Source organism: Acomys russatus, chromosome X (genome assembly GCF_903995435.1).
Source record: "Acomys russatus chromosome X, mAcoRus1.1, whole genome shotgun sequence".
In the NCBI taxonomy this organism is placed as follows: domain Eukaryota; kingdom Metazoa; phylum Chordata; class Mammalia; order Rodentia; family Muridae; genus Acomys; species Acomys russatus.
Genome location: NC_067169.1, coordinates 21,457,784 through 21,471,760, shown reverse-complemented (window position 1 = coordinate 21,471,760; position 13,977 = coordinate 21,457,784). Strand labels below are relative to the sequence as shown.

General features: G+C 39.1%; 1 protein-coding gene across 3 annotated transcripts in view; it reads left to right on the top strand.

Moving 5' to 3' along the window:
• Positions 1-5,102: 5,102 nt before the first annotated feature.
• Rragb (Ras related GTP binding B) overlaps positions 5,103-13,977 on the top strand; it is a 52,125-nt gene continuing 43,250 nt past the window's right edge. For 2 of the 3 annotated variants that reach the window (XM_051142493.1, XM_051142491.1), the window contains exons 1-3: positions 5,105-5,886; positions 6,689-6,722; positions 9,834-9,933. In XM_051142493.1, coding sequence (XP_050998450.1) covers positions 5,795-5,886; positions 6,689-6,722; positions 9,834-9,933 — 226 coding nt within the window. In that variant the 5' untranslated portion in view covers positions 5,105-5,794. Of the gene's footprint in view, positions 5,887-6,688; positions 6,723-9,833; positions 9,934-13,977 lie in introns of all 3 variants that reach the window. The other variant, XM_051142494.1, reaches the window with a different exon arrangement.

The following is a 13,977-nucleotide window of genomic DNA, read 5'->3' as shown; positions in this document are numbered from 1 at the left end:
GAGAGAGATTGTTTGGAATTTGTTCTTCATACAACTAGTGATTGGCATATAAGAAACTACTGTTACCGTTCTCAACCTCAGATTACTCTCTGTAAAGTACAAGTTTCGTCTGAGGCTGTTTAGAGGCCCCAAAGCTTTAGTACATGAACCCTAAAGTTGTCCTGTTTACAGTTAACTTAGCTCTCTTTTTCTTTGAAACCTGTTAGCCTTAGTTTCTTTTCTGTACCTGTGATAAAATACTCTGACAAAAGCAACTGAAGGGATGAAGGGCTTTTCTGTTTTGTTTTGTTTTGTTTTTTTTTTTTTTTTGTATCGTCGTTCTTTGTAACAGTTCGTCATGGCAGGGAAGTCATGGTGGCAAGCGCTTGATAGAGCTGGTCATATTACATACGTAATTATAACAGAACAAAAAATGCAAACATGCCAGAGTTTGGCTCACTTTCTTCACTCTTATAGTCCGGGATATGCTGCCTACTTTAAGATAATAGCACAAACCAGGCGCAGTGGCGCACACCTTTAATCCCAGCACTGGGGAGGCAGAGGCAGGTGGATGTCTGGGAGTTCAAGGCCAGCCTGGTCTACATAGTGAGTCCAGGACAGCCAAGGCTACACAGAGAACTCTATCTCAAAGAAAACCAAAAAAATAAAAACAAAGATAATTGCCACAGATATATTCAAAGGTCCATCTCCTAGGGGACTCTACATTTCTTTCAAGTTAACAATTAAAACTAACCCTCATAATAGTGTATTTAGAGTGTTTACAATGTGACGGGGTCATGATAATTTTATGAAGAATATAAATCTTCAGATTAGGTTCAACCAAATCAAGACAGAATATACATAGCAAAACCATGAAAAACCAACCTCCACATCATTTAGGACTAGATATACATATGATAAAAAACAGTAGTGAGTTGAGATTTACTAAAATCCAGCATAGTGATTACACCTGTGGAGGTAGAGAAAAAAGTTCCAAATATATTAGTAAATTCTTATACTCAAGGGCCCTTTAAGGTGAATGGGTAATGGGTATTTTTGTTCTCTAAATTACACACACACACGCACGCACGCACGCACGCACGCACGCACGCACGCACTTACATATATATTTAAATAAATAGAAAATTCATGAAGTTCTTCTGTTCTTCCCAAAGGGAGTTTAGAAGTAGTCCTCTCTTTTTTTTTTTAAAAAAAAAAATGTTTGATAGAATGTAGCCATGAGGCTATCCAGGAGTTCTCCTTTGTAGGACATGCTTGAGTATTCAATCTCCTTACTTTTTAGAGATCAGTTCATATGGTCTGTTTCCTCCTGCTTCCCTTTTGTATTTCTAAGAATACACATTGTTTGGTTCTTTTCTGATGGGAAACAAAGGAGCAGGGGGAAGGGAGGCTGGGAGAGGGGAACCTGGGAAGAGGGGAGGCTGTGCTGGGGAATGTATTGTATGAGAAAAGAAGAAAGAAAAAGAAAACAATTTGAAAAGGATCTATCCATTTTGTCCAGGGTATTCAGTTTATTGTCCTAAAATTGTTCACAGCAAATCTCTTATAAGCCTTTGGCTCTCTGCAGTGTCAGGTGTAGCCGCTCCTGTTTCCTTTACAATTTAAGGGTTGGGGGAGGAGGGGCCATTTTTTAATTAGCCTAGCTAAAGGATTGCTACTTCGACTTAAGTTTAAAAGGTTTGTTGAGCTTTTGTATTGTTTCGCTTATTTGTATTTCAATGGTTTGCTCTGATCTTTACTAGATGGAACTATGCCTCTAACTTCGAACTTTTTTGTAGTTACTTGAGAAGGAACATGGGGTTGTTTCATTTTGTTAATTTATTTTCTTTCTTAATGTAGGCATTTTTGCTATAAACATCATTTTGGTTTTCTCCTGTAATTCCCTCTTTGTTCACTGGGTATACACATGAGTGCACTGTTGGATTTTCACACACCTATGGATTTTTACTAGTTTCTTTCTGCTGCTTATTTCGAGTGTCATATCATAGTAGTCAGAAAAGAAACTTAATATGATTACAATCTTCTTTAAATTTAAATGTCTGAGTTAGATAGGTGGTGCCTAACAGATAGTGTAGAGTATGGATCTGCATAGAGACAGCTGCTTGGAAAAGTACTATTTTCTGCAATACAGGGTACCTTAGAGTGAGACAAATAGCCTGGTCCCAACACTACAAAGGGCCAGGACAGAAACTAAATCAAGTACCAATTAGACACATTATTTAAAAAAACTTTGTTTAGCTGGGCTCAGCGACACATTCTTGCAGTTCTAGCTATTTGGAGGGTTGAGGCGGGAAGATGGCTTCAAAACCAGGCTGGGCAACACAGTGAGACCCTGTCTCCAAAACAAAAACAGCCCAGTTAATTTAAATGGGTAAATTTGGACACTAGAAAAGCCAAAATCAAGATAATACAACAAGCAGAAGAATAGGTAACAAGACATATATTTCATCACCTTTCAAGTGGAAGTTAAAAGGTATTTCCTAATAACTAATAGTTGACTAAACAGAGGCTTAAATGTGAAAAGTTATAGATACCACACCAGCTACAACTGGAAAAAAAAGTGTCAAGATTATCAAAGGGGAAACACAAATTCACATGTAGAAACATAACAAACAGACAAGAAAAGAAAAGGAAGAGGCACACCACAGGTATTTTTTTAAAAACTGACACTAACAAAGGCAAAAAATAAAATATGAGACTAAAGCAAAACACAGGCACCAAATGGATTAAACCTGCTGTCTGGAACACTGTGTTGAACATAATAAACACTCAGCAAATACATAGTGATCTTTTTTTTCTTTTTCCTTAAAGATTCACTCATTTATTAAGTTTACAGTGTTTTGCTTGCATGTGCACCTGCTGGTCAGAAGAGGGCATCAGGTTCTATCATAAATGGTTGTGAGCCACCATGTGGTTGCCTGGAACTGAACTCAGGACCTCTGGAAGAGCAGGCAGCACTCCTAACCTTTGAGCCATCTCTCCATCCCTATATACTGACTCATTCATGCAGGAATGCTGAAAACTAAAGAGCTACCAAGGAACTGCAAATGAGTATAAAATAAAAACTTCTCCTTGGACCAGTGTCTGTTCAAGACTGTTGTTTACTTTCCACAAACTTCAATACATTCTAGTGTTTCCTCTGAAATTTATTTCTCATTTTATTACATTGTAATCAAAAAAGCTTTTTTTATTATTCCAATGCTAGTTTTTTTTTCAACTTTTTTTTTGCTGGACATAGTCAAACATATGGCCTACCTTTGACCACATGCTTTAGCCAAGTGAAAAACTGAACATTTGGACTGTGTTGGGTGAAATAGTCTATATATTTCTGTTAGGCCAGGTGGTCTATGGTTTCTCTCAAGTTCACTTCTTCATACATCTTCTCTCTGATTGTTTAATTTGCTTTTAAATTAAGTATATAAGTCTATAACTGCTATTTATTTGGACTTGTCTATTTCTTCAATTCTGTAGAAATTTACCTCATATATTTAGGGGATGCTTGGTGCATACATATGTATATTTGTTACATGTTCTTGGTAGAGTCACTTATTTATCATTGGATAATGTCTCTTTCATAGCTTGCATTCAAAGTTGGAGTTTTAGGCTTGAGCTGATGTCATTTTATCAGCTATTAATGTGGTCATCTCAGCTTCATTTTGTTTATTTGCATGAAATATGTTCTACTATTTATTCTCCTTTGATCTACATGTATTCCTATGTCTTTTGCTTTTGTTTGTTTTGATTTTTCCAGACAGGGTTTCTCTGTCCTGAAACTCACTCTTTAGACCAGGCTTGCCTTGAACCTACAGAGTTCCACCTGCTTCTGCCTTCCAAGAGCTGGGATCAAAGGCATGTACCACCACCAGGCTTTCTAACATCGAATTTTTAACAGAGTATTTAATTTAGTAAATGTACATTGATGCTCTGTCTACGTGAGGGTGTTGGATCCCCTTGAAGTAGAGTTACAGACAGTTGTAAGCTGCTAAGTGGCTGCTGGGAATTGAACCCCGGTCCTCTGGAAGGACAAACAGTGATCGTAACCACTGAGCCATCTCTCCAGTGCCATGTATTCCACAAGTTTTAGATGACATATAGTTTTATCCTAATTCTTTTCATTTGTTTTGGTCATTGCTGGGTCCCTCTCTCCCCTTTTGGCAGTTAATGTTTGATGGGAGGAGGCTGATGGTAGTATTGGGGCTGCAAAAGAGTAACTCCAATAGAGGATTTCTTTTCAGGAGGCATGGAAGTTGTGTGGAGGAAGGACTGTACAAGACTCCAGCTAGGGTTGGTGGAAGCTTACAATACTTTTGCTACCTTTTCTTTTTTCTCTTTTCTCTGTGTAGCCCTGGCTGTCCTGGAACTCATGCTATCTAGACCAGGCTGGCATGCAACTCACAGATCCACCTGCCTCTGCCTCCCAAGTTCTGGGATTAAAGGAAAGGTTTAATGGCTGTTTTTGTTTTTGTTTTGTTTTTGCTACCTTTTATCAGAGTAATGTGTGCATATACATAATGTGTATGTAATTTGTATTTAATACATAAGGGTTTAAGATGAAAATTAACACTCCCTTTATGTCACCTCTTACTCTCTGTCCTGCACTCCAGAAGCAATTATTTTGAATTATTAATTGGCGTCTTGTTTCTGGCAATCTCTATACCCAAATATAGTAAACATGCTCTGTTATCAGTTTTATACTTTCCTAACTCCTTATGAGAACTTATTTTCCATACTAAATTCTGTGTGTAAAAGTACTACACTTAATTTAAAATATTTAAATACATTTGCAATTTTGAATGTTAAGTGGTGAATGTGTTAAAGTCCTGTGTGTGTATCTGGTCTTGGCAATAACAACTTATTGAGTTTTCTATGTGAAAGGCAGTTTAAAGCACTTTAGATGTATTGATTTTTTTTTTAATTATTAGAAATGTCATAAGGACTAACGGAAGGAAGTTACCACAATAGCCTTTTCTGCACACAACCCTAAGCATAAAGTGCAAAAACAGCTAGCTTGCAGGTGCTGGAATTGCAACCTTCTCCTTTAACTCTGAGCAGTGGGTGGGTGGGGCCACGTCCATCACTTTCACAGAGCCTGCGGGCCGCCCTAAGGGCCTATGGCGCGGAAATGAGAGCCCCTGCCACATGATGGCGGGTGGCACTCTGGCTTTCCTAGAGCAGTCTCTATGGTATTCTTCCAAGCACTCCCGCCACCCCCAAAGGGTAGCGGCACGTGACAGGCCTGGGACTACGGCAGGTTCCCACGTGATCCCGGGCTGCAGTAGCGTGGTTGCGGTGAGGTTCCAGCACTCCTGAAGGGCGGGCGCGGAAGTAAAGGCGTCCTCAGGCGGATTCTGACTGGCGGCGAGGTCGGGAGGAGCCACCAGGCAGTGACCGCTTTGCTTCTGCAGCTCGGGTCAGCTCATTCCGTTACCTCAGCCTTTGCAGTCTGCACAGAAGCGGACCAAGTTACCTTTGGGTCTTGAGACCTTGGGGAGTAAGGCCCAAACTCAGGACCAATTCCTCATCCACCTTACCCTCCCTCTCCTCCATCTCTTCCTTTGCATGCACTGAATTGCTTGCTCCTTTGGGCTGGCCTGCTCGGCCCTGCCTTGAGACTAAGTTCGGGTCGGTAAAGGTAACTGTGGGAAAAGCGGCCCCCCAGTGGACAAAGGCGGAGGCAGGGGTAGAGCAGGCCCCGCGGGTTGCAGGCACTGAGCGTAGATAGGCAGTAGAGGAGGTGAGCCAGAAGAAAAGAGTACTGCGGATTTAGAAGGCGCTGTGAAGGACTTGTTGCGCGATGGAAGAATCTGACTCTGAGAAAAAGACGGAGAAAGAGAACCTGAGCCCAATAGTGGAGCCTCCACTGGGGGAACCCGAAGGATCGCTTGGGTGGGTGAAGGGTATTTATTATGTGGTACCTGGGAGGGAGGGCGTGCTAATTGTAAAGTGTATTGTGAAATGCAATAGCCCCTAACCTCCAGTGATAAATTGCTTTAATTTACCAGTAGGATTGATTGGCATCATGCCCTTGATGACAGAAAACAAAAAACGGAAAAGAGAACAGAAACAGCCCTTTGCTTGGAGCTGAGATTCCTGGTTTATGCGTAGTGTTCTAATTGAGACAGTTCTGTGTTGTTTTGCGTTTTCTATTAAGGTGATTTGATGATATCACCTTGTTGGTGGTAAAAAAGAGGGAGAGGACAGACATTTGCTGACCAATGACGTATAGTGCAACATGCCTATTTGAGAGCTGCGTTATATGTATTTTGTGCCTTTAATGAATGAAATATAGCTTGGAAGGACGATTGAAGGTCCAAAGATGCTTCCAGGCTTGAAAAATAAGAAGCTGAATTTTAAAAATAGTATTCCAAACAGTATATGAAAATATCGTTTGGTGTATAGAAGTACCCACAGCATTGCTTCAGTTTTATGACAAAATACCAAATCTTGTATTTAAATGGTTTATATTCCTAAATATGTCTTCCTAGGAAGCATCCCCTGGGCTTTCCGAAGGAAACAGGGAACATAAACCCGGTTTTATAATTTAGGAGCATGAAAACTTCTGAAACGAGGTCTCATACGTACTTAGCTGTTTTAAAGAGTATTCTTCTGCAGCACCCTGTTTACTTTTTAAAATTATTTCGAAGGCAACTAGGTCATGGAGACACTATCTTTTGGTTTATATCTACAGGTGGGCAATGCCAAATGCAGCCATGAAGAAAAAGGTAAGATGTGTTAGGTACAGCAAAAACACGAAGGACAAGGTAAGAGGCTGCAGTTCAGGAAATCTGTCTTTTTCTGGACTACGGTGATAACCTATGTGGTCTTTTAGACTCTCATCCCTTTATTTAATGTCAGACTTACTTTGTCTAAAGTTAATCTCACTGAGACAAGCCATATACAAATATTGCACAGCCCCATGTGCACATTTATTCCTTAACCCAAGTCAAATGTTACACGCATTATTTTTTCTAGCTAGAATTGGATGTTCTTTGCTTTGCACTTTTATATTGGGACTTAGACAGTATCCCTAAGAATGTTGCTCTGAAGCACATTTCTTGACCTTTTGGGGATTTAGTGTCGTTTGTAAAGGGCTGGTAATAACCCTCGGAGGGCTATTGGGAAGTTTGCATGAGTATGCTCCCTGGAGAGCACAAATATAATTACCCTCGCCCTTTCATGGAAAGGTCTAATATTTCTAGCCTGACTTCATCTACAATTTAATTCTGGGCCTCAAGTTGGCTAGGAGGATGTTTTTGATGAATGTCTAATGTTGCTATCAACAAGGATGCCTAAAAATGATGGAAATCTCTACATAATTAGGAGCAAAAACTAGATTCAGTGAAAATCTTAAAGAACTGTGAAAAGAAAGGGCAAAAATTCATTTGATTTAATCATTCTACAATATCCATGCATTAAAGGATCCGTTTTACCCCCAGAAATGTTTTTGTGTTTGTTTTTGTTTCTCAAGACAGGGTTTCTCTGGGTAGCCTTGGCTGTCCTGGACTAGCTTTGTACATCAGTCTGGCCTCAAACTCACAGAGATCCTCCACCCTCTGCCTCCTGAGTGCTGGGATTAAAGGCGTGTGCCACCACAGCCAGCCTCCATCTGAAATATATACAGTTGTTGTTTAATTAACTTTTAGTTAATTTCATTCATCATTTACTTAATTTTTTTGCAAAGGACAGGGAAAACCTCCATATTAATTTTAGACTAGCTAATAAATTACATTTTCTTAGGTAAAGCTATATATCTAAATTGTTGGATTGAATAAGCCCATTTCCAATATGTTTTCATTAATGTCCTTATATTTATAATCAGACATTTCAATAAAATATCTTAGGCTGGAAGGTAAAATAAGTAGCCCTTTCATTTGGAAAGGAAAGTTAACTGAACGGTATTTCATAAGCTTGGTGTTTGAAAGGCCTCTTTGAAAGTCATTTTACTCTGTGTCCTAGTGTAAGAATATGTGGCATTGTTCACAGGTGTTTTTCTTGTGTTAAATGCTAACACAAAAAAGATGGCTGTAAGGTCTTGCTTTCAACCAGATAGTTGTCATTGTATCTTTATTTTAATAGCTTGTTCATTATTTGCTGAGTATATTTCAAGCTTCTTTTTTTATATATCAGGCCCTGGAGATACAAAGGATACAAAGATGCTTCCTGTGTCCTTCAAGAGTTTAGAGTCTTGTGAAACAGTTACCAAAAGGAGAGACTGCAGAGATTTATGGTCTGCAATGACAAAGTAGTGCCACTGGGGGGCAGGCGAGATACCTGTCAGCCTAAGGCAGTGGTTCTAGATCTTCCTAATGCTTCCTCTAATAGGATTCCTCATGTTGTGGTGATCTCACCACCAGCACCATAAAATTAGTTTTGTTGTTACTTCATAACTGTAATTTTGCTGCTGCTGTAAATTGTAAATATCTGTGTTTTCCAATGGTCATAGGTGACCCTTGTGAAAAGGTTGTTTGACACCACCCCCCAAAGAGGTTGCTACCCACAGGTTGAGAAATGCTGGCCTCATTTGGTATTTGGGTCAGAGAAACTTTGTGGGGAGGACACTGGGGATTGAACGCAGGGTTTCACTTGGATTAGGTAAGTACCCTAGTACTAAGCTCCATCCCCAGCTCCAGAAAAATTCTCGAGATGATTGGTGAAACCAAGTCTTGAAGGATAAGTTGGACTTAGTAGAAAGAAGAATAAATGATGGTAGAGAATACAGTGTGGATACAGACATAGAGTCAGGACTCCCTAGATGGCTGAAAGCAGAGAGACTATAAGGCATTCTGTTAAATTGACTGAATGCTAAAATTTGGAGGTTAGGAGAATTAAGAGGTAAAGCTACATGTAGATAAGCTTCTTCTTCTTCTCCTTCTCCTTCTTCTCCTTCTCCTCCTCCTCCTCCTCCTCCTCCTCCTCCTCCTCCTCCTCCTCCTTCTTCTTCTTCTTCTTCTTCTTTGGGTTTTTTTTTGGGGGGTGGTTTTTTTTTTTTTTGAGATAGGGTTTCTCTGTGTAACAGAGCCCTGGCTGTCCTGAACTCACATTGTAGACCAGGCTGGCCTCAAACTCAAAGAGATCCACCTGCCTCTGCCTCCCAAGTGCTGGGATTAAAGGTGTGCACCACCACCAACCAGCAATAAGCTTGGTCTTAGGTGTAATTTAAGTGCCCAATTTTGTTAGGGCATAAGAAACTTAAAAAGAAGAGACAGAAGTTGGGCCTAGTAACACATACCTATAATCCCAGCACCCTGGAAGGCAGAGGCAGGCGGATTTCTGTGAATTTGAGGCCAGCCTATTCTATAAATCAAGTCCAGGACAGCCAAGGCTACACAGAGAAACCCTGTCTTGAAAAACCAAAAGAGAGACAGAGAGAGAGAGAGAGAGAGAGAGAGAGAGAGAGAAGAAGAAGAAGAAGAAGAAGAAGAAGAAGAAGAAGAAGAAGAAGAAGAAGAAGAGGAGGAGACAGAAAGGAAATTGTAGACCTATGTGGAAGAGATGAAATCATGGGCTGGAGTGGAAAAAAAAACTGACCTTGAACAGAAAAGTAGGTATACTAGAATCTGCTTGTTGATTATAAGAGAATAGGGTTAGGTTTCCACTAAGGTGATACTTTTCTACCGTAGTTCTAAATAAATATTAAGTCTAATAACAAACTCACCACAGTTGTATTGTTAAAATGCTGTGTACCTCACAGCAGGTAAGTGGCTCTTGGAATGGGATCACTGTTGGTTACAAGTAGCCATACTAGTCATTGGTTCTATAAAATGCCAGTTCCAGAGGGAAAATGGCTCTCTTTACACTAGATTTGCTAACTTTTGTCCTTACTTTGTCCTTAGGTGCTGTTGATGGGTAAAAGTGGATCTGGTAAGACCAGCATGAGGTCTATTATCTTTGCAAATTATATTGCCAGAGACACTCGTCGACTTGGTGCAACAAGTAAGATGCTTCATCTTATTGTAAAGTGAGGTGACCTTGGCTATTAATCCGCATAACACACTTGATCGCAGTGGCTTGAGAATGCACAGGTTGATGAATTTGCTTTGGAGCATGCTTTCCCATTCTGCAGTTCTCAGAATGTCTGGCCTAATTCTGGTTACGATTGCTCACTATCCTGGGGGGCTGCTTTCCTTTCCAGGTTGCCTGCAAAGTGGAATGTTCCTAGCTAACTTCTTATATAGCCTGCTGTTTCATAGATAAGCATAGGGACCCTTTGCCTGCTTATCTTGTGAGGAGAGTGCTTGTTTATAACTTTTTATACAGAGGGGAAATCATAGGTATTAACTAGTGTGCGATAAAACCTAAGATGTTTTCAGTGCAGGAGTTAGTCGTTGTCTTTATTAAAAGGCAAACCTGGAGATAGTAAGGGGAGAGGGATACCTGCTCTGCACTCTGCTGTTTTTCTTTCTTTATATACATATACTCTGAGTTGGGAAATATCTTACTGAACTTTATAGCTAGAATGTTCGTATAGACTTTCTTGGCTATCATGGCTACTAAAACAATGAATCAGGGATCCTGGGAGTGCCCTACTTTGAAGCATCTGAATTCTGCCTTTGTTCTTGGCTTCTGGGTAAGGAGGGCATTGTTCTGCCTGGCCTTCAGATTCCACTCTGGCCTTCCAGCATCTTTAGTACTTTTAGCAACATGTTAGCACTGTTTTATAAGGTGCCCTTATCTGGTTTTGATGACATTATGTTCTAGACTCTGGGATACAAAGGAGAAGGAGCCTTATCTCTGTGTGGGGCTTGGAGTACACTGTAGAGTTTGATAACTCAAGCAGTTTTGGTGATTAGAAAGCTACTTCCTTGGGGGTGCACGCCTTTATTCCCAGCACTCAGGAGGCAGAGGCAGGCGGGTTTTTGTGAGATCGAGGCCAGGCTGGTCTACAAAGTGAATCCAGGACAGTCAATGCTACACAGAGGGAAAAACAAAACAAAAACAAAAGTAAAAGAAAGCTACTTCCTAGATAAAAAGGACCAAGTCTATATTTCTTTCTTTTTATTATGGTTCTCTTCTGGTCTCTACAAATATTTGAGAATACTTAATATCTTAGTTTGTCTTACTCATTCTCTACCTCCCCAATTGTGTTATCCTTACCTTTTAAACATCTCTGGTTCCTCATTTGACATAAAATTTTTAAAGATTTCTTCAAACTTGTCTAGATTTTTTTCTTTTCTTCCCTTTTCTTTATTAATTCATTCATATTACATCTCAATGGTTATCCCATCCCTTGTATCCTCCCATTCCTCCCTCCCTCCCCATTTTCCCATTATTCCCCTCCCCTATGACTGTGACTGAGGGGGGATTACCTCCCCTGTTATATGCTCATAGGGTATCAAGTCTCTTCTTGGTAGCCTGCTATCCTTCCTCTGAGTGCCACCAGGTCTCCCCATCCAGGGGACATGGTCAAATGTGAGGCACCAGAGTACGTGAGAAAGTCATATCCCACTCTCCACTCAACTGTGGAGAATGTCCTGTCCATTGGCTAGATCTGGGTAGGGGTATATTTTTTCTTATAAGACTTGAATGCAGACATGGTTTAATTATATTTTGAATTCATTGTCAAAAAATGTTGATCAAGATAGTTTCCTATGGCTTGTCACACTTGTAGAGTTGACACCTAGCCTCTAGAAAGTGCACTTGTCTAAATGTTTTTCTGTCTTATGTCCTGATTTGATATATTTAAATTTTTTTCTCTTCCAGATTAAATATATAGGCCTAATATCTGTATATTTTCAGTACAATAGAGATGCTTATTCAACAACTGTAACTTATACCCGCTATCATTTATTCTAGTTTTCATATTATCTTTATTCTAATAGATGATGAAAGTATAACTCTTCTGTTTATTATGGCAAATAATAATTTGTCAATATTACGTGATATTGTCCATATTACATTGTCTATATAACATTATTCATCAATTTCTGGAAGACCTTTTCTTCATACTTTAAACTCTATACACTTGATTGAAACATCTTTTCTCAGTACCGCTGGTATCTCTGTTTCTAATTGATCAGCAGAATTAGTTTATTACCCTGAATCCAAGAATTTCAGAATTACTGATACAGCTGAAAATAGTTTTGGCCTAATCCAGCAGCATCATTATGAGCAGCATGGTACAAATTATATAATCCTAGTCATTTAAATAGGCCATTCATTCAACAAGTATGTATCTGGAAGTATTGCATTGCCAGATGCTGTCAGTAGGATGGGGTTCCTGCCCCTAAGAATATCTCATGTAGTAAAGTTGATTGGTACTTGGTTAGTATTTCCTGAATGTTCTTAAAGATAATAAAAAATATAATGAAAAATATTGGTCTTAATGTTTTAGCATATCATCATTAACAAGTTTGTCACTAATGAAGAAAGTTCTGTGTTTGTTGCTAAATGTAGTTCAGAATACATGTAGTGCATTGCGTTTTATTCGTTATCCCTTTTTGATGCGGTTACTGATTTTCTTTAAAGGTAGTAAAAAGCATACTACTTTTAAAATGTTGTGTGTGTGTTTTCCTGGTTTATCATTCCTGGAAAAAGTCGTTTTATTTTGTTAAATTTAACGTCTGCATTTTGAAATTTGAAGTAAAGAAAAATGATGATAGTAATTTATTAGCTAGATGTTAAAATGTGTTTGTTGGAATGGTAAATTTGTCACTAAAATAATAATGAAGTATTTTAGTCTCAAAACACTGTTGACAGCTCCAAGTTTCCTGTCTTCTCACAATTCTGTTCTCTTGGCTTTTTATTTAATGCTTTATTACCCGGATTCTTCCATTGTCTTTAACTACCCCTCCCTGCTTTAAAAAGAAAAGATAATCTTAATTATAATGTTTTCTTCTTTCTGCCCCATAAGTGTCTATGACTCCCCAAAGCTCTGTTTTTTTATTCTTTTCAGTTGATCTCATGATAACAGAGCAGGAATGTTAATAGGAGAACCAGAGGGACATACAGGGAGCATAAATTTAACAGGGAATCAGGAAATGAGGTGTGTATATAAAATATCTTATCTATATCAAGAAAGGTAGTCAACCCATGAGAGAGTTTTAAACAAAAAACTAGCATGATCACAGTTATTCTTTTTAATTCAAAATAATATTTGTGAAAGCTTTGAACATTATCTAAGTATAAGATGTCTATTGTGTTCTTTGTTGTCAAGCCAACTTTCTAGAGACAACCACTATCAGTACTTCTGAGGTTACCATTCTGGCCTTCTCAGTGTATACAGTTATGCATGCACAGTCATGGTCATTTAAAAGAATGTTATAAAGCTCAGTAATTTGGAGATATCACTATATCTGTAATATGGATGACAGATTGGAGTGATACAAGGATAGAAACAGGTGCCACCTATAAGCCTGGTTTTCACTGGTGGCTGGACCTCAGAATTCTCAAGAGTTTGGAACTGTGAGAAGTAAATTTCTATAGTTTTTCAAAACTTTAGGAACTGGCCAGGGCTTTATTTGTACCAGGGTAGTGGTAGTTATGGTGTGAAGCTACTGGGTTGGGGGCATGCTTAAATGGCAGAGTCAATAAAACTTTCTGGGAAACTTGGAGAGTTGTGAGGGAAAAAGAAGACTGAAAGGATGAGAGATTTTAAATTAGTCAGCTGGTTAAATTCACCAAGATGGAGAAAACCAGAAGAGGATCAGATTGGTTGGGATGAAAGGAGAGATGTGTTAATTGGCTATATTGACTTTGGGATACTTACAGTACAGACATATAGTATATGAGTCAGAAAATAGAGAAATCTGCACTAATGTTGCCTAGTTAGTATCTAAATTATAAATGTAGGATTATGACACTTATTTAACCTTGAGAAGGTAGCCACTATCGGAGTCCCCAAGAACCCTGACATTTACGGGACAGAAAGAAGAATAGGAACCCATGAGGGAGGATCTTCCAGAGAGTTTTGTAGATGTGCTGCCAGAGACCAAGAGAAGAGAATTATTTTTGAGGACAAGAGAGTAGTCAACAGTGTCA